Here is a 23,002-nt window from a genome sequence, read left to right as displayed (position 1 = left end):
GTAGGGGAGGGTGTGTCCCTGGTCAGATGGGCCCCTGGGGCACTCCCCAGGCTGGCCTGTTCTGCAGTGGAGACCCCTGCCTCACCCCTCATTGTCAGACCTTCCCACATGACCTTCCTGGGCTTCCATGAGCTCATGGAAACATGGTTCCTTGTAACCTGAGACGTGCTGGTCAACTCTTATCAGAGGAGGCCCAGGGGAGGGAGACTCCCAGGGTCTCCCCCTGGGACTTGTTCATTCTGTTCCGCACTCGTGGAGGCCCGTTCCTGAGCTGGGCGCTGGGGATAGAGATACTGTGCAGACCTGTTTGTGCCTTTGAGGTGCTGCCAGTCTTGAGGGAGAGATGGACACAGACATGAGGATTTTGGTAGAATGCAGATGTCTGTTAAGATGGGGGAGCAGAGGCTATGGTGGGATTCACGGAGGACACTTGGGAGTCAGGGGAGGCTTGCAGGAGGAGGTGACCCTGGGGCTGAGTTGAAACAATATTTCCTGTCCACTTTGGGGAAGTGTCAGAGGGGCACTTGGGTTCCCCCTTCTTTTTTAAAAAAATAAATTTATTTATTTATTTTTGGTTGCCGCGCATGGGCTTCCTCTGGTTGTGGGGAGCACGGGCTTCTCACTGTGGTGGCTTCTCTTGTGGAGGAGCACGGGCTGTAGGCGCGCAGGCTTCCGTAGTTGTGGCTCGCAGGCTCTAGAGCTCAGGCTCAGTAGTTTTGCGCACGGGCTTGGTTGGTCCGCGGCATGTGGGATCTTCCCAGACCAGGGCTCGAACCCGTGTCCCCTGCACTGGCAGGTGGATTCTTAACCACTGCGCCACCAGGGAAGTCCAGGTTTCCCCCTTCTTTTTTTTTTTTTTTTTTTGCCGTAAGCGGGCCTCTCACTGTTGTGGCCTCTCCCGTTGCGGAGCACAGGCTCCGGACGCGCAGGCTCAGCGGCCATGGCTCACGGGCCCAGCCGCTCCGCGGCATATGGGATCCTCCCAGACCGGGGCACGAACCCGCATCCCCTGCATCGGCAGGCGGACTCTCAACCACTGCGCCACCAGGGAGGCCCTCCCCCTTCTTAACTGAAATACGAATGGGGTCTCTAGGTGTCCTGGCCTTGCCCCTTTGACCTTCTCTACCTGTCACCTTTGTTATTTATCCAATCTCCCTGAGTGCTGGCCTGGGGAGGTACGGAGATACAGGTGAGGTTGCCATGGCCACCTGGAGTCCATGACCTTCCAGGTGGGATGGAAGGGCATCCTTGGTAAGGCAGGCACTTGGGCTGGCTCCCTGGGTGCCCCACTGTGCTGCCTGGCTCACAGCTGCCCATGAAGACCTGTTTCACTCTCCTTTCCCATGTAGGGAAGCTGCATGAACCCCCCATCCCCAAGCCCAGAGGGACACCCAAGCTGTCAGAGAGGTATGCTGGCCCTGAGGGGTTTCAGGGCCCTGGTAGGGGGAAGGGGAGTACCCTGGGGTCTGGGCGGGTAGCAAGGCCACATGATCCACCAGCACGCCCTCCCGAGAAGGGGTGGGGCTCACCTCTGGGGGCCGGAGCCTGTGCCCACATCCCCTTCCCCGTGGCTCCCCTGGGACCCCCTCTCTTGTGGGCAGCAATGCCTGGTGGAGACGGCTGCCTCTGGGGTCCCTTCACCCCTCCAAGCCTCCACTGCCTGTGGAACGAGGGAGGCCTAGGCCTTGCCCCTAGAATCGTTGTGCGGATCAGCAGCAGAGTATAGAAGACCCAGCAAAGCTCAGCTGTATGCCTGGCTCAGATCCTCCAGCTCTGGGAGCCTGTGTCACAGGCGAGGACATCGATTGCCAGCTGTTCTTTGGGAGCTGTGTTTCCCCTGTATGGTCCATGAGAGAGAGGGCGGGGGAGAGAGAGACAGAGACAGAGGAAGGGGAAGAGAGAGGCCCCCCTCTTTCTGTTTCAACTCTGGGCCCAGACTGGCCCCACTGGGCTGGGGTGGGAGAGGAGAAGGGTGCAGTTTCTCATCCACCCGCTTTGGGCTGCACTCAAGACTGTCTGGGGAGAGAAGGACACTGCCCCCCTTGCCTCCTAATGGTTTCTGCTGCTTCCTGCCTCTGTCCAGGACACCAGCCCCCAGGAAAGACCCCCCATGGATCTCACTGGTGCAGGCAGAGCCGAAGAAGAAGCCAGCCCCCCTGCCCCCGAGCAGCAGCCCCGGCCCGCCGCCCCCAGGCCGGGACAGCAGGCAGGTGGAGAACGGAGGTGTGCATGAGGTGGCTGGCCCGGAGCCCAAGCCCTACAACCCCTTCGAGGAGGAGGAGGAAGAGCCCCCAGCTGCACCCCGCCCAGCCACCGGCCCCGCCCCGACTCACCCAGAGTCCACACCCAAGTCCCTGCACCCCTGGTACGGCATCACGCCAACGAGCAGCCCCAGGACAAAGAAGCGCCCTGCCCCCCGAGCACCCAGTGCATCTCCCCTTGGTGAGTGCCGTTCTCAGGAGCTCTCCTGACAGCTGGGACTCTGGGGTTGGGCACCTGGGTCAGCCCAGGGCCGGGGAAGGGCAGGTGGTGCCACAGGATCCCCTCCAGGCCAGGTGCCGTGTGTGTTATGTCTGTCCTCAGTCCTTGAGCAAACCTGTGAGGTAGGTGTCATACCCCATTTTGTAGGTGAGGAAACTGAGGCACAGAGAGGGTAAGTGATTTGCCCAAAGCCTCACAGCGCTTAAGCAGTGGAGGCAGGATTTGAAGCCAGACTCCTGACTATACTCTGAACCCTTTGTAACCCACCTCACAGGGCTGTTGTGAGAATTAAACGTGTTATCCATCGATGTGCATGACACCGACTCAGGCTCGTGGAGAGCGCTGGGCAGGGGTTAGCTCCAGCCCTGCCCATCTAGTCACTCTCCTCCGGTTGCCAGGCACCTCGGGCTCTGACCTGGCTGCGTGGCATGGGCGCTAGCAGCTCTGAGCAGTTCCTCCCCTGTGTCTGTCCTCCATCTCCCCATCTGGGATATGGAGGTGGTGGGCCAGCTCCCAGGCGCTGTGCCTCCCTCCGCCCAGCCCACCCTCTCGCCGTCTTACAATTTTCTCGGGCCCTGTGCCTGGTCACCTTCCACCACGGCTGGGGTCCAGCTGCCTCTGAGACCTCAGTGGGAGCCCCTCAGACAGTGGGTCCGAGGGCACATTAGAGATGACCAGAGGCCGGTGCTCAGGTGGCCCAGGCCCCCCTCTCCGGCCCCTGCTGGTGCCCTGGGACCCTCCATCTGAGCATGGTGGGTCAGTTGATTGGAGGTGATGGGAGGGTGGGAGATGCAGCCAATGGGATGAGCTCTGAGTCGGACACAGCTTGGTCCAATCCCAGCCCTTCTCTCTGAGTCTGTTGCTTCCCTGGGAAAGCACAGATGATACTCTGAAGCATGGTGTCCCTCAACGCCTGAGGATGAAACTGGCATGGGGCAGTGCCTGGCCTGGTGCCGGCCACCACCAGGGCTGCCTGCTTCTCCATCTCCTGCTGCCCTCCCTCCCACCTCTGCTCGGGTCAGAGGCAGAGAAGGCAGACAGAAGCAAGGCTTTTTTTTGGCCTTTTCAGTTTGGCTTTGCTTTGGGTCACATCAGACACGGGAGGGGAAGTGGAGGCTGCAGCCACGTGGGATGAGGAAGTGAGGGCCGTAAGGAACCAGGGCTATGACGTGCCACGAGGTGCACGCCAGAGCCCGAAGAGCGCAGGATGAATTGGGATGATTTGTCTGCCAATGACCTTGGTCCAGTCACACCTTTGCTGTCCTCTGGGCTCTTGCCTGTCTGGATGTGGAGGACTTGGGTTGCCAGGGCCTGCAGCTCTGTCGAGAGTGGAGCGTGTTAGGTGAGGCCAGAAGGCCTGACTGTGCCCCCTCACGTGGCACCCACTTGTGTGTGTGTTTGTACAGCTCTCCACACCTCCCGCCTGTCACACTCGGAGCCACCCTCAGCCACCCCGTCGCCAGCCCTCAGTGTGGAAAGCCTGTCATCCGAGAGCTCCAGCCAGCCCCCAAGTGAGGAGCTTCTGGAGCCGCCAGTTGTGCCCAAGAGCTCCTCAGAGCCTGCTGTCCATGCCCCTGGCAGCCCTGGGACCTCGGCCAGCCTCTCTGCCAACTCCTCCCTGTCCTCCTCTGGGGAGCTGGTGCAGCCCAGTGTAGACCGGACACCTCAAGCCAGCCCTGGCCTTGCCCCCAATACTAGGGGCAGCCCAGGTCCCCCTCCAGCCAAGCCCTGCAGTGGCGCTGCTCCCACCCCTCTCGTGCTGGTTGGAGACAAGAGCCCTGCGCCTTCCCCTGGAACCTCGTCCCCGCAGCTCCAGGTAAAGGTGAGTGCCTCACCCTCGCTAAAGACTGCTGTCCTGTCTAGTGGCCGTGGACCTGGTCTCAGGGCAGGGTCTCTGACCCTTCCATCGTTGCTGGCCCTGACTTGTTGGGTGACCTTGGCTGTGCCCGTCTACCCATTCACCACTCCATTCATTTGAGGCACAGCTCCACCTCTCTATCCTTTCATCCATTAGCCAGACCTCCCGTCCATCTGTTCACGTCTCCACTTGCCTGGTCTTCCATGTCTTGAGGCGTCTAGCTCTTATTTACCTGCCTAGCACATGCACGTGCCCATTTGGGACGCATCCACTAGCCACCACTTAAACCACACATCCTTCTGTTCACCCTTCCATTCGCTGAGGTCCTATTTGTGCCAGACCCTGGCACAGTGGCATTGAGACCCTGTCCTTGCCCTCTAGGACCTCACAAGCTGCTCAGGGAGACAGGCCTAGATGATTGTTCTACAAGGCCACCTGGGGTAGAGCACAGAGGGGAGGGGATGACTCCCTTCTTGGGGTCATTTTCCTTCTCCAGAGACCTCAGTCTCCCCTCCTATAGAATGGGGCAGATGGTGTTCATTGAGCCCCTCCTGTGTGTATGGGCTGGCCTGGGCTCCAGAGGTGAGATGACCGTGGTGATCCCTGCCCCCCAGGTGCTCACAGCCAGGTCGGGGTAGGGTACTGGGATGACTGTGCCTTGTGTAGAGTTTGTTTTTGGGGGGGACGGGTAGAGGAGGGGTCGGCCCTCAACAGGCAGAGAGCCGAGGAAACAGCTTTACTGGGTGCTTCTCTTGTGTGCCACTGCAGGGGTGCGGACAGCCCGTGCTGTGGGCTCCCCTTCTCAGGCCCCTTCCCAGGCTGGCCCCGTGCTCCATCCCCTCTGGGGGCTGCAGTGGGCACGAGGAGGGTCTGCTGGACACCCATCCCTGGGAGCTCGTTTTCCACTTGACCTCTGTGGCTGGTGAAGCACTTGTTTCTCAGTGTCATGCCAAGAACCAGAGGTCACCAGGGGTCAGGACATTCCTCTGGGCACCTAATTCATGAGGGGGCCTCTCCTGCCACCAGAGTCCCTTTGCGCCACCAGGTTCTGATTCTGCATTTTTTCCCGTACTCTGCAGCCCTCTCAGGGCCCGGCTGTAGTCCTGGTCTGACCGACCTGACAGAGGAAAAGCCTGGGGAGGAGCCTGAGCTGTTGGTCTGTGCACCTTTCAAATGCCACTTAACCTTCCCTGGCCTGGGCAACCACCTCCTGTCCAACTCTGTCACCACCTGCTGTGTGATGTGGAGAAGGCCCATCCCATCTCTGGGCCTCAGGATGCTCTGAGGAGCCCCAGGGTTCCTTGCTGTGGGAGGTGGGGGAGGGAGTTGATTTTGGACGCCCCTCCCCTTCCCCCTACAGGCAGCTGCCTTTCAGTATGTTTCCTGTCCCCAGGTCTGTGAAAGGTTGGTCTGAAGGAGTTCTGTGGCTGAGAACCCTTGAGGGACTCAGGGGCCTTTGGGCTGTTTGGCCCTGCTGGGCCCCTCGGGGTGTGACTGTGGAGGGTGTGGGCAGAGCCCACGAGGACTTCCTCCTGGGGCGCCCCATCCCTTACCCTAACCCCAGGATTCGGAGAGGACCCGAGACACTGGGGGCAGGAGATAGGCAGGCCCCTTGGGCGGGTGCTGCCCTGTGGGGCCCAAACTATCACCCTGCTGCGCCTGGACTCCGGCCTGGCACTTTCCTTGCTTCAGATCCCAGAGCAACTGCCAGCCTGAAGGAATCTCCCCCAGGCTGGCACAGGTGAGGTGAGCGGGGCTCCTCCCTCCTCCCCCCAGCTGTTGGAAAGCCCGGTAAATACTCCTGGGAACACTCCATGGCCTCAAGTGATGCCTGGGGAGGGTGGTTGGAAGATGCTGGCACTGCCCACGTGGCAGGCAAGGCCTGTCCCAGTGGGGGGCCTGCCCGGCTCTGCTGGCCTCAGGACAGGGATTACCCCAGAAGGACAGAAAAGTGCAGAGCTAGCGGGGAGCAGAGGATGGGGGTCTTCCCTGGGCAGGAAGGGAGTTACCTTCCTCCTCCCTCTAGTGATAGGGGGTTCCCTGTTTTTGCTCTTCCTGGCTGGGGGACCCTGGGCAAGGAGCTGAACCCCGGAATCCCCGCTGGGAGAGGGGTGGTTGTGAGGCCTGGATGAGCTACTGTAGCTCTGTCCCTCCCTAAACTGCATGTCCTGACCACTGCCCCCAGCGCCGGAGGGCTGCCCCAGCCTGAAATAGAGTCTCACTGCAGCTTGGGCTCTTGGGAAGAGCGTGACCTTGAGCCAGTTACTTAACCTCTCTGAACTTGAGTTTACTCAGCTGTAAAATGGGCACGACACTACCCACCTTGTGGAGTGGTTGTGAGAATTGAACAGGAATGTAGAGAAGTATCCAGTGCAGCAGCAGCACACGGGAGGCGCTGGGAAGCGGAAGTGTTTGTTGAATGACTGAGTTCCTCAGAGACTGGCAGCTGGGGGATTCTCTCTCTGCCTGATTCCTACCGCCTGCTTTCCATGGTCCCATGTGATCAAGCTGCCTGGGTCTTACTGACCCCTCTCTGACTTATCTTCTGCCACGTCTCCCTGCCTTTAGTCTTCCTGCAAGGAGAATCCTTTTAACCGGAAGGCATCACCCACAGCGTCCCCAACCGTAAAGAAGGCCACCAAGGGCTCCAAGCCAGCGAGACCGCCTGCCCCAGGACACGGCTTTCCGCTCATCAAACGCAAGGTACAGCTGGGAGCCCCAGACACCTGGGCCCGGGCCCCCTCCCTTGGCTGCCTCAGGCTTCCCGTGGGACTCTGCCACAGGATGGGCTGCCTGGGCAGCTTCCCTCAGATGCTGGAGGGGGGCATGCTTGGGAGGCCCAGCTGGGAGATTTATTAACTTGCAGCCAGGGGGATTTTGAGCAGATTAGCTGCTCTGACCAAAAGCACTGGGTGATGCATTTAAATTGTTACTAATAATAGTTCAAGGATCGAAGCGTTCACATGACATACTTAAACAGCTTAGAGTGTTCTCAGATTTCTCTCTCTAATAGGGTCACTTTCGCACATTGTGATATATTTTCTGGAGTGGCAGAGGAGGGGAGGAAGTTGCCTGAGAGAAGCAGGAAGTTGTATCGCCCTCTGGGCATGCCTGTCTGCGCTGGGACCAGGGGCATGGCAGGGGCGTGGCTGTCCCTACACCCACCCCTCACCACACCAGGGTTTGGGACGGAGCCAGGGCGCAGGGCTTGTGGAGGCCAGTGCTGGCTGGAGAGAAGAGGGAAGCTCCTGTTCCTGGCGGCCAACAGGTGGGAGGGCGGGCTGACCTTCAGGTAACTGGGCGCTGTCGGGCAGGTTCAGGCTGACCAGTACATCCCTGAGGAGGACATCCATGGAGAGATGGACACCATCGAGCGCCAGCTGGATACCCTGGAACACCGTGGGGTCCTGCTGGAGGAGAAGCTGCGTGGTGGAGCGAATGGTGCGGGAGCTGCGGGGGGCCTGGTGGGTGGAACTCGGGTAGGGGGAGCCTCTCTTCCAGGGTAGGAGCTGCCGTGGCCCCTTTGAGGGTTGGGGACTGCCCCCAGCCCTGGCCTCAGTGGACATCTGGTTTCCAGAGGGCCGTGAGGATGACATGCTGGTGGACTGGTTCAAGCTCATCCACGAGAAACATCTGCTGGTCCGGCGGGAGTCCGAGCTCATCTATGTGTGAGTCCTTGCTCCCCTGGGCTCCCGGCTCCTCTCCCCAGGATCCACAGAGCTTAGGCCTGGGAATCTTCACCTTCTTCCCTTATCAGTGACAGCACAGGGCAGGCAGCCGCAGAACTAACAGTCACCTTATTCCCACCTTCCAGCTTCAAGCAGCAGAACCTGGAGCAACGCCAGGCCGACGTGGAGTATGAGCTCCGGTGCCTTCTCAACAAGCCAGGTGAGTGTGGCCACACCCGCTCCCCAGACACCTGCCCTGGGACCTGGCGACATGGAGGAGTGGGCTGGGGAGTGGACAGACCGGGTCCTGATGGGGATGCACAGGCAGAGTCTGGGGACAGGCCAGGAGGTGCTGTCTGGGTCATAACAGGTGAAAAATAAGCTCAAGCCAAGACGGGAGAGGGAACAGCATGGCCAGTGCGGGGCTGTGTCATTCGTGGTGTTGGGATGACAGGCCTGCGGAGAACAGCAAGACCAGGAGCAGCTGGCTGGTCTTTGTTTTTGTTTTCTGTTTTTTAAGAAGATGTTGGGGGTAGGAGTTTATTAATTAATTTAGTGTTACTGTGTTGCATCTTCGTTTCTGTGCGAGGGCTTTCTCTAGTGGTGGCAAGCGGGGGCCACTCTTCATCGCGGTGCGCGGGTCTCTCACTCTCGCGGCCTCTCTTGTTGCGGAACACAGGCTCCAGACGCGCAGGCTCAGTCGTTGTGGCTCACGGGCCCAGTTGCTCCGTGGCATGTGGGATCCTCCCAGACCACGGCTCGAACCCATGTCCCCTGCATTAGCAGGCAGACTCTCAACCACTGTGCCACCAGGGAAGCCCCCCCTTTTTTTTATAAAGTATTTTTTTATTTTTTAAAATTTTATTTATTTTTGGCTGCATTGGGTCTTCGTTGCTGCGTGTGGACTTTCTCTGGTTGTGGCGAGTGGGGGCTACTCTTCGTTGCGGTGCACGGGCTTCTCATTGCGGTGGCTTCTCTTGTTGTGGTGCAAGGGCTCTAGGCGCGCAGGCTTCAGTAGTTGCAGCACTCGGGCTCAGTAGTTGTGGTGCACGGATGGGCTTAGTTGCTCCGAAGCATGTGGGATCTTCCCGGACCAGGGATCCAACCCGTGTCCCCTGCATTGGCAGGCGGATTCTTAACCACTGTGCCACCAGGGAAGTCTCGACTGGCTTGTTTTGGTACCCTCCTCCCCTGGAAGGTGTGGGTGGGCTCCTGGAGGGGAGGGGTCAGGCTCCAGGACCCAGGGCTGCCTTGCTGAGCGAGGGTGAGCAGGTACCTGTCCAGAGGCAGCTCTAGGCTCATGGCCATTAGGCCAGAGCATGGCAGGGCTCTGCTGGCGGGGGAAGGGCCAGTGGAAGTGCCCCTGCACAGCGTGGCTCGGTGACTCTGGGAGGGAGGGATGGGATGTGCTGAGAATGGAGGGGGGGCAATGGGAGGATTGGGTGTGGAGTCACACAGTCCTGCGTTCTGCCGCTAACTTGCTGGGTGCCCTTAGGCAGCTTCCTTAGCCCCACCGAGCCTCAGTGGGTTCATGTGTAAGACAGGGATGAAGGTGCCCACCTGGGAGGGTATTCTAAGGCCCAGGAGCCGGTGGATGTGGAAACACTCTGCTCTATGAGGGGCTGATGGCTGATGGTTATTATGTGGCTGAGTTGGGGTCTGGCCATGACGTGGGGTGAGCACAGCTGTGGGCTGAGAGAGAGCACAGGACTGTGGAGTGTCCAGAGGCTGGAGCCAGGGCTTTTGACCACTTCCTCTGGCCCAGGTGGTAGGAATCGTCGTTCCCATTTAACAGATGAGGAAATGAAGAGCCAGAGAGGCTGAGAGTCTTGCACATTGGTGGTGGAGCTGGGCTTCTAGCCATGTCTCTGACTTGGGCATGTCCCTGCACACGCAGCCCCTCCTGCCGGCTGGGACAGTGGCCCTGCTTTTCCACGGACCAGGGAACTTGGGAGGCTGGATGTGACCCAGAGGCAGGAGTGTCCCTGAGGAAGTCACAGAATGTCCCAGCTCTTTGCTGCCACCTATGAATCACTCCCAAATCTCTGGAGGCTGGGGCGCGGCCGCCACTCAGCGGAAGCCGCAGCGACACCTTGTGGCCAAAATGGGGACAAGCACCTCTGTACCCCAGGCCAGCCTGGCCCTGGGCTTTTTTGTGTTGCTTCTCCAGTCCTCTGTGTGGTGGCAACACATCGGGGCTTGTCATCCTGTCCTGGTTGTTGCCTTTGGAGGGTGAGACTGGTTTATAAGGCCCCAGGTGGGCTGGAGATCCATAAGACACTGTAAGGGCTGTAGCTTGGATCAAAGCGTTCCAAGGCTGGCCGGGTACAAGCACTGGCTCCACCCTTGCTGTGTGACACTGGTCAAGGACTTAACTTTCGCAAGCCTTGGTTTTCCCACACGTAGGTTGGGGACATAACTTACCCAGGCCCCAGATTTGGGAAGCAGCAGAGTAGCATTTGAACTGGGGTGGTGAGTCTGAAACCCACGTTGTCCCCAGAACTATGCTGGGTCAACGGTTCCAGTTTTGGCAAGAGGAGGTGGTAGGGGCAGATGTTGTGGAGGGAAGGTCAAGTGTGGGCATCCCTCCCCTGGGAGCCTGTGGGCTGGGTGAGAGGAATACCAAGGTGCAAGTGGGCCTCTGAGGGTGGCTCTGTAGGATGGCTCAGGTTCTTGAGAGGAGGCTGGAGCGGCAGCAGGTGTCTGAGACATCAGGGACACCTCCTGGCAGGGCTCCCTGCCCCCAGGGACCCCTCTAGTCCACCCTCCTTCATGGCATTAGATGAATGTCCCAATATGCCCCTTGGGTCACATTGCTTCTCCTGCATGAGGACCCCTGGGGTTCCCTGTTGTCTCCCCACCCCTGCCCCACTCTGGCCAGCTCGCCATTGGAGGCTCTCAGCAGCCCCAGCCTGAATCCTTCCCCAAGAAACCATCTAGTGAACATTTGTTGAATGAGTCCATGAACATAGCAGGAAACTCTCCGGCACGTGCTGTTCTCTGTTCTCAGAACACGTGTTGTGCTGGACCTCCCGGAGCCCCTTGGAGAGTTTCTTTGGTAGGCAGACTGGTATCCTTGGTCTCTCCTATGACAACCTTCATTTCTCCAAAAATTTGTAATCCCCACCCATCTGGGCCCCCTCCCTCAGAGTGTCCAGCATGGGGCTGGTCCGTAGCCACCCTTAGCACTTAGGCGTTAGTTCCTCGCTTCCTGGAGCTCATGTCCCCAACTTTTCTCCTTGGGCAGAAAAGGACTGGACAGAAGAGGACCGGGGCCGAGAGAAGGTGCTGATGCAGGAGCTTGTGACCCTCATCGAGCAGCGCAACGCCATCGTCAACTGCCTAGATGAGGACCGGCAGAGGTGACGTGGCTGGGGGAGGGGTTCCCCGGGGCTTCCTGGGGACAGGGCCCTCACTGCCAGTCATCACAGCGCTGCTTGCTTAGCCTGCATGGACTTGGAGTCTGGAGGGGCCTGAGAGATTACCTCGTCCTTCCTCCCATGGGACACTCAGCTTCCCGTTCTCATTTCAGGGAGGAAGAGGAAGATAAGATGTTGGAAGCCATGATCAAGAAGAAAGGTGAGGCCCTTCCTGGGGCTCTGGCGCACTTGAACTCCTGGAGGGTCGGGAGTAGGTTGAACAGAGGGTTGGAGTGGGCACTACAGGGACGGTGTGTGCAAACTCCTAGCCCCTGTTTTGCCAAGAAGGCCGTGTGTAGCAAGGCAGGTCAGCCTATGGCCAGGAGAGTGGGTGTGGGATGCCTTGGTGCCCACAGGGAAGACGGTGGCGTGTGGGAGCATTTCCCAGGGCGCGTCTGCCTTAAACTGTGCATTCCTCCTTGAGATCTGCAGCTGGTCTAGGAGGGGTCTGTGGGACCAAACAGCAGGCCCTCCCGCAGATACAATAGTGCCTAGAATGGTTAAGAGAGCACTGGACTGGGAGGCAGCCCTGGGCCTAATCCTGGTTCCACCAGTGACTCATTTTGTGGCCTTGCGGTTAAGTCTGGGCTCCAGTTAGACTGGATTCCAGTCCCAGCTCTGGCACTTCCCAGCTTGGTGGCTTTGAGCCAGCCACTTCACCCCTCTAGGCCTCGCTCTCCTTGTCCGTGGAATGGGGGTGATGGAGGCACTCACCTCCTGGGCATGTGCTGAGGATGACTGAGGTAATGTGTATAAAGCACTTAGTCCAGGGCCTGGCACCTGCAAAAAGCTCAGTTGGTGTTAGTCTGTTTCAAAACTCACATTTTCCTCGTCCATAATAAGTTAGGGGCTGGGCCAGATGATTTCTGAGGTCTCTTCTACCTCTGACAGTCAGTGTTCGTGTTGTAACCCACAGAGCTGTGAGCACCAGCCTAGGGGAACCAAGCCTTTTAGAGATGAATGTCTGCCACGCTGTAGGGCTCCGCCATTGCTTTCACGGGCACTCGTCTCCCCATCCCTGCCAAACACTGGGAAGGGGTAGGGTCCCGTCCTAGAGACGAAGAACCGAAGGCTCAGAAAGGTGAAGGGGCGTGCCCACGGTTCCAGGAGAGGTGGTAGCCGTGGGCTGAGCCTGTTGGCCAGCGCTCCTAGGCCATCACCACCATCCCCCGCCTGCCCCAATCGACTCCCCTCTCCCTTCTGCAGAGTTCCAGAAGGAGGCTGAACCCGAGGGCAAGAAGAAGGGGAAGTTCAAGACCATGAAGGTGCTGAAGCTGCTAGGAAACAAGCGTGATACCAAGAGCAAGTCCCCAGGAGACAAGAGCTAACGGCGCGGGCTGCCAGCTGGGGACTCCACCGCTCCTGGCTCGGCCCCCGGGCTGTGCTCTGCCAGGGACGCCCAGCTTCCCTTCAGGATCAGTCGAGGGGAAAGATGACTTAAGGGGAGGGAGCCTCTGGGTGATGGCCTCTCCCTCCTCAGGGTCCTCTGGCTCGTCTGGGCCAAAGAGTTTTCTTCCCTCTCCTCTGAACCACCGGCAGCTGTGCCTCAGCCCTGCCCAGCCTGGTTGTGATGACCCCAGATGCTGTGACTGACCAGGGAGCGAGCCGGCTCCTGGGTCCGGGGAGCGGCCGCAGCGGAGCACACCGGCCCCTCGTCCCACCCAGCACCTGGCCTGCCGTGCCGGGCAGCTCCTTGGTCCCTCTTCCCTTCTGTACCACGTACAGAGGGGAGCCTTACCTGTCAGAGTCTTTGGGTCTTTCTGCCCACGAGGTCGGCCTGGGGTGGACCTCTGGCCTGGTGTCTCCCGCCCCTGCCCTGGTTCTGAGTCCCTGTCTTCCTTTCGGTGCAGGCGGCCCTGACTCTCTCCTCACTCAGGACCTCTATTTATGAAGTCTCTTAATTAAGTTCAAGGTAGTTACTGTGTCCTCAGACACGAATGGGCCTGGGCAGACCCCTCCCTCTGTTCCTCAGAGTTCTAGGAGCTTCCCTCATCTCCCCTCATTCTCTAGGAGGTCTCCCTGTCCAGGACACCGTGCTGGGGTGGGTGGGAGCCGAGTGCTGAGCCCCCTCAGGGAGGGTCCCGGGGAGGCAGGCCCCAGCCGCCGTTCCGGCCCCTGCCCCTCAGCCAGATCAGCGGCAGGCGGGGCTGCTGCCGTAGGTGCTAACCCTGGTCCTTTACCACGCTGCAGCCCGGCCCCTCCTGTAGGCTGTCCCTGCCACCCCAGGGCTGGGGCACAGTGGACCCACTCCCAGGTGGTCATCGCCAGCCTGTCGTCTCACACTCGTCTGTTGTGTGTTCTCTCCCGACTTGTTGCTGCCGAAGGACTCATGGTCGCTCAGCCCCTGGGATGGCTGTGGGAGCGGAGGAGCCGATGGGGGCCACCACCTTCCCCCAGGGAGTGTGCCCAGCAGCTCTTGGTCAAAGCACTGTTGCTGTAAGCTATTTCCGGGGTGCCTCTAGGGCCCCCTTCCCTCAGCACACGTATGGGGAGAGGTCGCACTGTATTAACTTGAGAGGGTTTCCTCCCCGACAATGAATGGAGACCACCTCAGTCGCCAGTGCCCTGCAGCCTTGAGGCGCCTTCCCCTCGCCAGGCCTGCCTTCTTCCCTGCCTCTGCCAGGCCTCGAGGCTGGCATCTCTGCTTGCCCAGGAGGGTGTGGAGGGGCTGTCCACCGCCAGGGGCCCTGGCCCTCACTGCCTGCCCCCCGGGCAGGACCCCTTCCTCTGCAGGGACAGGTGGCTCCTGTGCAGCCCCCAGCCGCCTCCTTCCTGACATGCCTGTTGACCTGCAGCTGGGGTCACCAACTCCAGTGGCAGGTGACGCACATGAACCGGGCTGGGTGTGTCCTGAGGGAAGGCCCCGACACCCGGGTGGTGGGGACTGGGGTGAATGGGGGCGGATACACCACAACTAGAGGGGAAGTTCTCCCTCATTTAAGTCGACTGTAGCCTGTGGGATGTGGGCCCAGTGGGGCCAGATCTTTTCATTTTTCAAGAGAAACTGGAAATCCAGATGGTGCGTGTGTGTGATTTGTAAATGTTGGCAACGGATCCGAATTTAAATCAAGGGTAGGCTGCTGTGGTGTCACAGGTGGGCTGACTTTGCCCTGGGCTGTCCTGGGTTCTCTGGTTCGCTGCCCCTGGGCCACGTGCTGGGGCCTTCGAGGTGGAGGGCGGCTGTCCTCTTCATGTTGCACCCTTGGCCCTCAGGTTCTGGAGGGTGTGTGGATACAGGCTTCTCATGGAACGTTCCAGAGCCCAGCCCTTGATCTGGTCCTCTCTGTTTATTTGTTTGAGGCTGCAAGGCCATGTTTATTCTGCAAACCCAAACTTGGGTCATGTGGCCTGAGAGGATTACCTGAATTCCTCCAGGTGGGATGGTTGGTGGAAATTTCTGAAATACTCTGATTTACGGGGACAGGAAAATGACAGAATACTGGAGACCATAAGGCTTGTGGTTGTCAAGACATGGGGACTGCTGTGTGCTGTGCGCCAGGCCTGGGACGCTGCTCCCGTGGGCGGATGTCTCCTCAGCAGCCCTTGGAGGCAGGCCGCACAGGCGAGCCGTTGGAGATGAGGCTGCCGGGCTCAGACCGCACGGGCTGGGAGTGGACTTCCAAAGCAGGGCCCCTTCAGTCTGGGTCCCTCCCACCCCTTTGGGTTTCTTTCTATGGGCTGTGCGTTTGATGGAAAGACAGAAAGTTAACTTTTAATCCTGCATAGGCTACTTGCTAGTTAAATGACTCAGGTCATAGCATCTTGGTGAGCCCTGGTTTTCACATAGGGATAATGAACCGTCACAGGCATTTATTGAGAGAATCAGCCGAGAGTGACACCGGCACCCACCGTAGTGCCCGGCCATGGGGTGCTCCAGGAGCCTTCGTTCCATTTTCACTTGAAATGTGCAAAACAGCTAGAAACCAACTGGACTTGAAAAATTCTAACTCCTTGAACAAATAAGGTTTATCCCTCTGAAAACAAAATGGTGTGCGTAATGACCTACGCTAAATGTGTTTTATTAGCCTGTTAATCACAGTGGTTAAATATTTGCCCAAAGCTATAAGAAGTCAAATAAGTAGGTCCTAAGACAGGTAGGAAGAAAGGAATCATATTCATTACTAAGTTCAGAAAACCTAATGTGCCGGACACAGGGACATGCAGTGGGTGAGGCCATGGGAAGGGAGCCCAGTGGATGCCCTTAGACATACACCCAAGATGGTGAGACCTGGATCCTTGCTTTCACTGTGTGTGGGGCTCTTTCCCCAAGAAAAGACTGTGTGTGTGTACGTGTCTGTATCTGTGTCTGGTCTTAGAGGCTCAGCTGACCGAGGATCCCTGGGCAGAGTCTCAAGGAGAATCAGCTCATTTTCTGAGACGTCCATTTTCTAGGGTGCTATGTCCAGGGTTCCCTAAGTAGGGGCAGTGCTATACAACCATTTACATGGCTGAAGGCCGGGGTGGGTGGGCTGACCTGGGGCTGACCCTGCTTGGCAAGGGGGTGGGCTCCAGTGGTAGAGGTTGGGCTCTCCCGCCCCCCTCCGGAGGCAGATTAAGTGGTGGCGAGAGCCTTCCTAAGTTCCTCACTCCTCTTGTGGTCCAGGTCTTCCATTTCCTGCAGTTTCTGCAGAGGGCATCAGGGAAGGCTGGGGATCAGGGAAGGAACTCCGGGAGCCACCACAGATGGGAGGCTAGAGCCGGACTCCCGAAACGGCCGCAGCTGACCCTTTATTCCTGCTCACATCTCGTCCTCCACACTCACAGGGGTGCATCGCCCCCTCCCCCCCAGCTCCATTTCCCTGTTGCTTCTCCTACCTGGGAGATTTCAGTAAGGATGATCCCTCGGTACTGTCTGCCCTGCCCTAGGGCCTCCATGTCAGCCAGGAATTCTTTCCTCTCCTGGATTTCCTTTACCACTGGAAAGGGAAAGGGCCGTCAGTGTATAGGGCAATGGGGGCCCTCAGGCTCCCAGGAGGGATGGCAGGGACGGCAGGTTGCTTCTCTTGGGACCAGGAAGCAGTTCTGCGGTTGCCCCTCAGGGATTCCCCCCTCCACACACCCCTCCCCAGCGTAACTGGCACATCAGGGGCTCACGTTCTTCAAACCGGTCCAGTTCAGGGTCTGGGTTCTCCCGTCGCACAGGAGGGGGCTTTCTTTTCCGTTCCGCTGGCTCCTTCCCGGTGGCAAAAATATTCTGGAGTCTTCGCTTCTCCTTCTCCAGATCTCCTGTCGGGCCCGGACATGGCCTAGTTAAGGTGTGAAGAGCACTGCCATTCACGGTCCGTGTTCCCAGTTGGGCACACTCGCTCCAGGGTAACATGGGTAGGGCTTCTGCAAACCCAGCACCTTCTACCCTGGGTGCCCCTGAGCTGATAGGCAGGAAGGGGTTGAAAGAACCCACAAGAGAGCTTCGTCAAAACCCACACGTTGCCTGGGTGCAGAGCAAGGCTAAGAAAACTCAGTGACTGCCGCGGTGCAGCTGGGATGGGGAGGCTGCGTGGGAGCTGTCGGAGGGGCTAGCCCAAGAGCCATGTCAGGTGCCAAGTAGAAACGGGTTGGGGGGAACGACTCCCTGAAATAGGCTGCAGCGCAGAGGAGCCCTGGGTTCCAGGCACCGTGTGAGCTTGAGAGAACAGTGGCCGTGATGCCTGACCGCCAAACATTCATCAGAGATGGGCGGAAACCAGTTAATGGTTAAAGAGAGTTCTGGAAAAATGTATGAAAACGAACACCTAACTGGTTTCCCGTGCACCCTGAATGCCCCCAAGCTAACATGTGCTGAGGTTCAAGAGCATCGGTATAAACAACGTGCGAATTTGATTAGCTTCCTGCTCAGCGCTCCACGGGCTGCAAGCCTCCCTGCCCCCTACCCCCTCGGAGGGAGGTAGAAGAGGGGCTCTAGTGGAGGCCCCTCACTTACGGGTGGCTTGAGGCTTGAACTGCTCCCGGCTGTAGGCCCCGTTGGCTTGGCACATGCTGGCAGGCCGGAGGTGGGACCGAACGGCCAGGATGGGAGGCAGGTAGATGGCTGAGGCTGGCTGCTTGGAAGGCAACACCCTCTGGCTGGAAGTTGGACTGCACTGTAGGGGGAGAGTGTCTCCTCCTGTGGAAGGAAGGGTCAGGGTGGGGGGGGCCTCCTGGCTTTTTTTTTTTTTTTTTAGTTTATAAAAGTGGTCCCTACCTGTTATAACAAGTCAAACAGTACAGAAGGGTCTTCCCTTCTCCCCTCCGAACCCCCCTCTACAAGAAGCCATGGTAACAATTTGGTGGTCTCAGCCCATTCCTTTTGATGCTTACATAAGCATGTTCAAAGATACGTGTGCATATATAAGATTCATGTTTCAAACACTGGATCATACTGTATTCTATTCAGTAATAGACTCTTAACAGTCTATCATGGACATCTTTCCAGATCACTCCATTTATATATAACTTATTTTTTATAGCTGTATACTAGTCCTTAGAATGGAAACATTATTTATTCAATGAGTCTCCTAGTTTCAGAAATTCAGGCAATTTCCAGTTTTTTTTTTAAACTATTTCAAACGATGATGTAATAAACATTCTTGTACATTAAGCCTTCGTCCTGGTGCTTTTGTTTCTATAGATGGATTCCTAAAACCTGCTTGGTCCCTGGGCAGGGAGGGATGGTTTGGATGGTGCTAGACACCAATCCCTCCTACCGTCCATCCCCACTGCCTTGACCCAGATCTGGGGCTCCTCCCCCAGGCCAGCCAAATGTGTCACCTTCTACATGGTTGACTGGCCCCTCCTCTCAATTGCCTTAAAGCCCAGCTCAGCACAGTCCCCAGCCACTGGTTTGATCTGGCCCCTGTCTACCTCCCTTACATTTCCAGCCTTCTTCTATCATCCATCTGGCAAATACGTATTGAGCGTGTACTCTGTGCCAGGCCCAAGGCACTGGGGGTAAAGTGTAAGTAAGATGAAGCCCAGCCCTCATGGCACTTACATCTGGGGTTCAGATGATGATAAAACAAGTAAAATATATAATACGTTAGATGGTGATGGTGACAGTACAGCGATGGAACGCAGGGTGTGTCAGAGCAGGATTTACAATTAAAAGTAGGGTAGCCAGGGAAGGCCTCACGGAGACAGAGACATTTGAGAAAAGACCCAAAAGTGGTAAGAGGCCAGCCCTGCAGGTATTTCAGGGAAGAGCATTCCAGGCAGAGGGAATGGCAAGAATAAAGGACCTGAGATGGGAATGTGCCTGGAGTGTCTGAGGAACAGCCAGGAGGTTAGGGTGCCAGGAGTGGACTGAGCAAGGGGTGGGGTATAGTGGGAATAGAGGTCAGAGGTCACAGAGGGCAAGAGACATACCGGGCCTCGTAGGCCTCTGGAAAGACTGGCTTTTACGGTGTGCGAGGTGGGAAGCCATCGGAGGGTTCTGAGCAGAGGAATGACATAAGCCCTTTAGCTGCCCTTGAAAATACAGCGTTGGGACTTCCCTGGCTTCCCAGCGGTTAGGACTCTGCACTTCTACTGCAGGGGGCATGGGTTCAGTCCCTGGTCCAGGAACTAAGATCCCACAAGCTGCGAGGCACAGCCAAAAAAAAAAAAAAAAAAAAAAAATACAGCATTGGGGGTCGAGGGTACAGGTAGTCACAGTCAGGATATGTTTTTGTTTTTGTTTTTGTTTTTGTTTTTGTTTTTTGCGGTAGGCGGGCCTCTCACTACTGTGGCCTCTCCCGTTGCAGAGTACAGGCTCCGGACGTGCAGGCTCAGTGGCCATGGCTCACGGGCCCAGCCGCTCTGCGGCTTATGGGATCTTCCTGGACCGGGGCACGAACCCGTATCCCCTGCATCGGCAGGTGGACTCTCAACCACTGCGCCACCAGGGAAGCCCCAGGATATGGTTTTAAGACCAAGCAGACAGGACTGCTGATGGGTTGGATGTGGGGTCTGGAAGAAAGAGAAAGAGGAGATAGGATGTCTCTGAGTTGTCTGCCCTGAGGAACTGGAAGGATAGAGCTGCCATTATTCCCCACTACCCTTCCCTTCTCATGTCCTCTACTTAGGGCCACACCATGGTTTATCTCTCTTCTCTGAAGAGATGCTGTGCTTTCTAGAATGTTTCTCCTACTCTCTCTGCTATTTCTGCCTGTCCAGTACCGAATGCTACCTCTTCCTTTGGCTCAGTCTCAGTAAATAATTATGGCCCAAGTAATTCTGGGAGTTCAGGTGAAGGAGAGGAATTTGTAGCTTGCAACAGAATTTGAACTAAGCCTCAAACCAACAAGTAGGACTTGGTTAAGAAGAGAGGAATAGGGCTTCCCTGGTGGCACAGTGGTTAAGAATCCTGCTGCCAATGCAGAGGACACCGGTTCGAGCCCTGGTCTGGGAAGATCCCACATGCCGCAGAGCAACTAAGCCCGTGCGCCACAACTACTGAGCCTGTGCTCTAGAGCCCGCGAGCCACAAATACTGAGCCCACGTGCCACAACTACTGAAGCCTGCACGCCTAGAGCCCGTGCCTAGAGCCCATGCTTCGCAACAAGAGAAGCCACCACAATGAGAAGCCCGCGCACCACAAGGAAGAGTTGCCCCTGCTCGCTGCAACTAGAGAAAGCCCACGTGCAGCAGACCCAACGCAGACAAAAATAAATATATAATATAAATTAAAAAAAGAAAAAAAGAAGAGAGGAATAGAGAGATGATTCTAGGAGAAGAAACCAGACTCAACACCAGTGCTTGGAGGCAATATTTTAAAGAAAAGTCTTTTAAGGAGAACAAAACTGCCAGGCAAACCGGTGACTTGTGTTGCCCTAACCACTAATGCAATTAGTCCTTCAACTAATATTGAGCGCCTAGGAGCCAAGGTACCATGGTGAACAAGGCAGACCCAGTCCTTGGTCTCCTGGTATTTACTTTTAGTGGAATTTCTAGCATATTCTCTTTGTAGTCATGTTATAGGGGACCCCAAATGATTAGTAGATTGCTGAGTATGGAGATTGAGTTATGTGACTCAGCTGTGTTGTGGTGCTAGGCAATGGCAGCCTGAGTTGTCCTTGTCTACAATGAGGAAGGAGATCTGACTTCTGAACTGGTCTGACGGAGCCTCCCTCCCTCTGCCAGTGCTGGGCAGGCACTGTTGATATTTGTCCCTCTGACTTTCCCATCCCTATACCTCTGTGGTTGACCAGATGCCTCCTGATAGGTACCTTCTTTCTGGAGAGACGGCAATAGCTATTGGTAGATTCAAGTGAAATTTGGCAGGTTTGGACCTTCTGGCATCCTCTTAAAGGTAACTCTACAGATCTTTGTTCTGATCCACTACATGTTGATTCAGTTAAATCTCAGAAAGCAAGGTTGTTTTTAAGATCTTAGCGAGCACCTTGTTATTGTGCCCATGTACATTCACTTTTTTGTTTTCCTTAAAAATAAACAGTACAATGTGTGGTTAGAGGTGAGCTGTGGAAAGGTTTTGCATATTTTTCCTAAGTTGGAAGCCTGCCAGTAATCTTGTTCCTGCCAGCTAAGCTATGAATGAAAAAAACTATGAATGAGACACACACAGTCCTCTCCTCTGGAGAGCTCATATGGTATGTGTGTAAGAGGGCGGGATTAGTTTGTAGACTGGACAGCGTTCAGAGTATTTGGCTGGGCAGGAAGTCTCGAATGGGCTGTGATCTGTTGGGAAGGTTGGCTGGAGCCAGACTGCAGGAGGGGCTCATGTGCCGTGACCCATGTCTGGGGAAGAAGCAAAGACCCTGCAAAGTCAGTTCCCCTGGAGCAAGAGTCAGAAATACTATTCAATTTTTTTTTCTCTTTTAAAATGAGGTCCCCTACTCCTTAATATGGAGAAGCATGAAAAATGTGGCCCAGAATCCCTCTGCCCTGGAAGCTTCTGCAGATGGCCTCTTACGTTTCATGGTGTCCATGATGTGGCGCTGTTGGAAGTTTGTCAGTCTGGATTCCTTCATCATCACTGCAGGACAAAGCACTTCAGTGAGGCCTCCAGAGCTGCAAGCAGATGCCTTCATCTCACCCCACTGAAATTTAACATTGTATCACCTCCTGCCAGCATTCAGCACCTGAGTTTGGGCCGCCCCCGCACTGCGGCTTGTGGGATCTTAGTTTCCCGGAACAGGGATTGAACCCAGGCCCCTGGCAGTGAAAGTGCCAACTCCTAACCACTGGACCACCAGGGAATTCCCTTCCTTTCCTGTTTTGTTTTTTTTCTATAGCACTCATCAATATCTAAGTTCTATGTACCTTACTTATTATTTGTTACTTTCCTACTAGAATATTAGCTCCATGGGACCAAGAATTTTTGCTTGTTTTTTGTTTTTCTTTTTTTTTTATTGCTTTATTTTCAGCACCTAGAACGATGTCTAAAGCACATAGTGGGCTTAAATTTTTTTGTTGTTGAGTGAATGAAGGAATGAATGAACAAGTATTCATTAAGCATGTGCCAGGGGCTGGAGTTACAATTGTAGCTACAAATGTAGCCAAAACAGGCATCCTGTTCTGATGGAGTTCATGAACTAGAGGGGCAGATGGATGTTAATTCAATGTTAATTCAACGGGACACACTAGGTATCTGACTACAGGTTGCCAATGAAGGAAACTGACCACTAAGTATCTGACTACTAAGCCCACAAAGGAAAAGGTATTTGGTAGAGTGCTGGCACCTAACAGTTGGTTGCACTGTGGTGGCGGGTGGGGAGGAAATAAAGCTTCCCTGGGGAAATTGAAAGTGTGATCTAAGGGACGCAGGGGAGTTAAATACTCTAAAATTCTTAGTTCTTTGACTTTTGGCCACTTCCAAGTTGTAGGACCCCTGAATCTTTCTGAACTCCAGGCTTCTTATATGTAAAATGGAAACAGCAATTGCTAAACCATAAGTCATGCAGGGGAGAACTGAGTTACAGAGAGTAACTGTGACCACCGCTCTTCTTGTGTCCTTTAACGCACTGACCTCTGAGCAGCTCGCAGGTCTCTGGAGTGTAAGTGGCCGGCTTGGGGCAACGCAAGATCCCTGTTCCTTTGGTCATTGTCTCCACCCTCTCATGGGAAGCCATGGGAGGGCTCTGAGGAGGGAAAAACGCAACGACACACCCCCTGTCTCTCATATCCAACCTCTGCTCCCACACCCCCAACACCACCCATAGTTTGGGAGCAGGGGTCGAGTCGCAAGAGAATCGTGATGCCGTCTGTGAACATCGCGACAGTGCCCGATCCTCCCACCCCGAACAGATCTACTGGCAGATCCACACGCGAACAGAGACCTCAACCTGACCTGGCGCCTGTGTCAGAGAAGTCGCCTCAGGAGGAAAGGGGCGTTAGGGTAACCGTGCCCGCTGGGTGACACGCCCAAACGGAAACCTCACCCTAAAGTAAGACCCCGGCTGGGTGGCCCCTCCCCACAGAGAGCGGAGGCTGGGCTCACAGATCGTAACCAGGGCTCTGAAGCAGCACCCGCCCCGGGGCGCCGCAGAAATACTTTTGAGATCTCAGCGACTAGAGCCCGCAGCTAGCCTGTCTGGCTGCCATGGTAACGCGCACGCGCCGCTCGGCGCATGCGCACATTTATTGCCGCGCCTGCCTCCCGG

General features: G+C 56.4%; 2 protein-coding genes across 6 annotated transcripts in view; one reads left to right on the top strand and one right to left on the bottom strand.

Annotated features, from left to right (window-relative positions):
* Positions 1 to 14,441, top strand: part of MICALL1 (MICAL like 1) — a 28,537-nt gene extending 14,096 nt beyond the window's left edge. The window contains exons 7-16 of one of the 2 annotated variants that reach the window (XM_060114249.1): positions 1,350 to 1,407; positions 2,084 to 2,442; positions 3,888 to 4,297; positions 6,908 to 7,042; positions 7,654 to 7,780; positions 7,917 to 8,007; positions 8,154 to 8,227; positions 11,255 to 11,369; positions 11,540 to 11,586; positions 12,633 to 14,441. In XM_060114249.1, coding sequence (XP_059970232.1) covers positions 1,350 to 1,407; positions 2,084 to 2,442; positions 3,888 to 4,297; positions 6,908 to 7,042; positions 7,654 to 7,780; positions 7,917 to 8,007; positions 8,154 to 8,227; positions 11,255 to 11,369; positions 11,540 to 11,586; positions 12,633 to 12,754 — 1,538 coding nt within the window. In that variant the 3' untranslated portion in view covers positions 12,755 to 14,441. Of the gene's footprint in view, positions 1 to 1,349; positions 1,408 to 2,083; positions 2,443 to 3,887; positions 4,304 to 6,907; positions 7,043 to 7,653; positions 7,781 to 7,916; positions 8,008 to 8,153; positions 8,228 to 11,254; positions 11,370 to 11,539; positions 11,587 to 12,632 lie in introns of both variants that reach the window. The other variant, XM_060114248.1, reaches the window with a different exon arrangement.
* Positions 14,442 to 15,109: 668 nt separating this feature from the next.
* On the bottom strand, positions 15,110 to 22,941 carry C11H22orf23 (chromosome 11 C22orf23 homolog). Of its 4 annotated transcripts, none has more exons than XM_060114251.1 (7): positions 22,894 to 22,941; positions 22,369 to 22,480; positions 21,313 to 21,375; positions 17,347 to 17,529; positions 16,521 to 16,652; positions 16,242 to 16,342; positions 15,110 to 16,050 (listed from the first exon to the last, which is right to left on the bottom strand). In XM_060114251.1, exons 2-7 carry the CDS (start codon positions 22,469 to 22,471, stop codon positions 15,979 to 15,981), a joined length of 654 nt encoding a protein of 217 aa, XP_059970234.1. In that variant the 5' UTR covers positions 22,472 to 22,480; positions 22,894 to 22,941; the 3' UTR covers positions 15,110 to 15,978. The 4 variants fall into 4 exon arrangements, with proteins under 4 accessions (XP_059970234.1, XP_059970233.1, XP_059970235.1 ...); XM_060114250.1 differs by having other exon boundaries at positions 22,781 to 22,935; XM_060114252.1 differs by lacking the exon at positions 22,894 to 22,941 and adding an exon at positions 22,690 to 22,755.
* Between the last annotated feature and the right edge of the window lie 61 nt (positions 22,942 to 23,002).

The sequence above is a fragment of the Mesoplodon densirostris genome, chromosome 11 (genome assembly GCF_025265405.1).
Source record: "Mesoplodon densirostris isolate mMesDen1 chromosome 11, mMesDen1 primary haplotype, whole genome shotgun sequence".
NCBI lineage: Eukaryota > Metazoa > Chordata > Mammalia > Artiodactyla > Ziphiidae > Mesoplodon > Mesoplodon densirostris.
Note: the sequence above shows the minus strand (reverse complement) of the source record. Positions and strands in the feature narration are given on the sequence as shown.

Excerpts from the sequence above, each read along its gene's own strand:
- C11H22orf23 (XM_060114251.1), bottom strand. The coding sequence starts at position 22,471 with ATGGCTTCCCATGAGAGGGTGGAGACAATGACCAAAGGAACAGGGATC. Across the intron at positions 21,376-22,368 it reads GACCTGCGAGCTGCTCAGAG|TGATGATGAAGGAATCCAGA; the intron begins GTCAGTGCGTTA and ends TTTGTCCTGCAG. Across the intron at positions 16,051-16,241 it reads TCCTTACTGAAATCTCCCAG|AAACTGCAGGAAATGGAAGA; the intron begins GTAGGAGAAGCA and ends TGCCCTCTGCAG.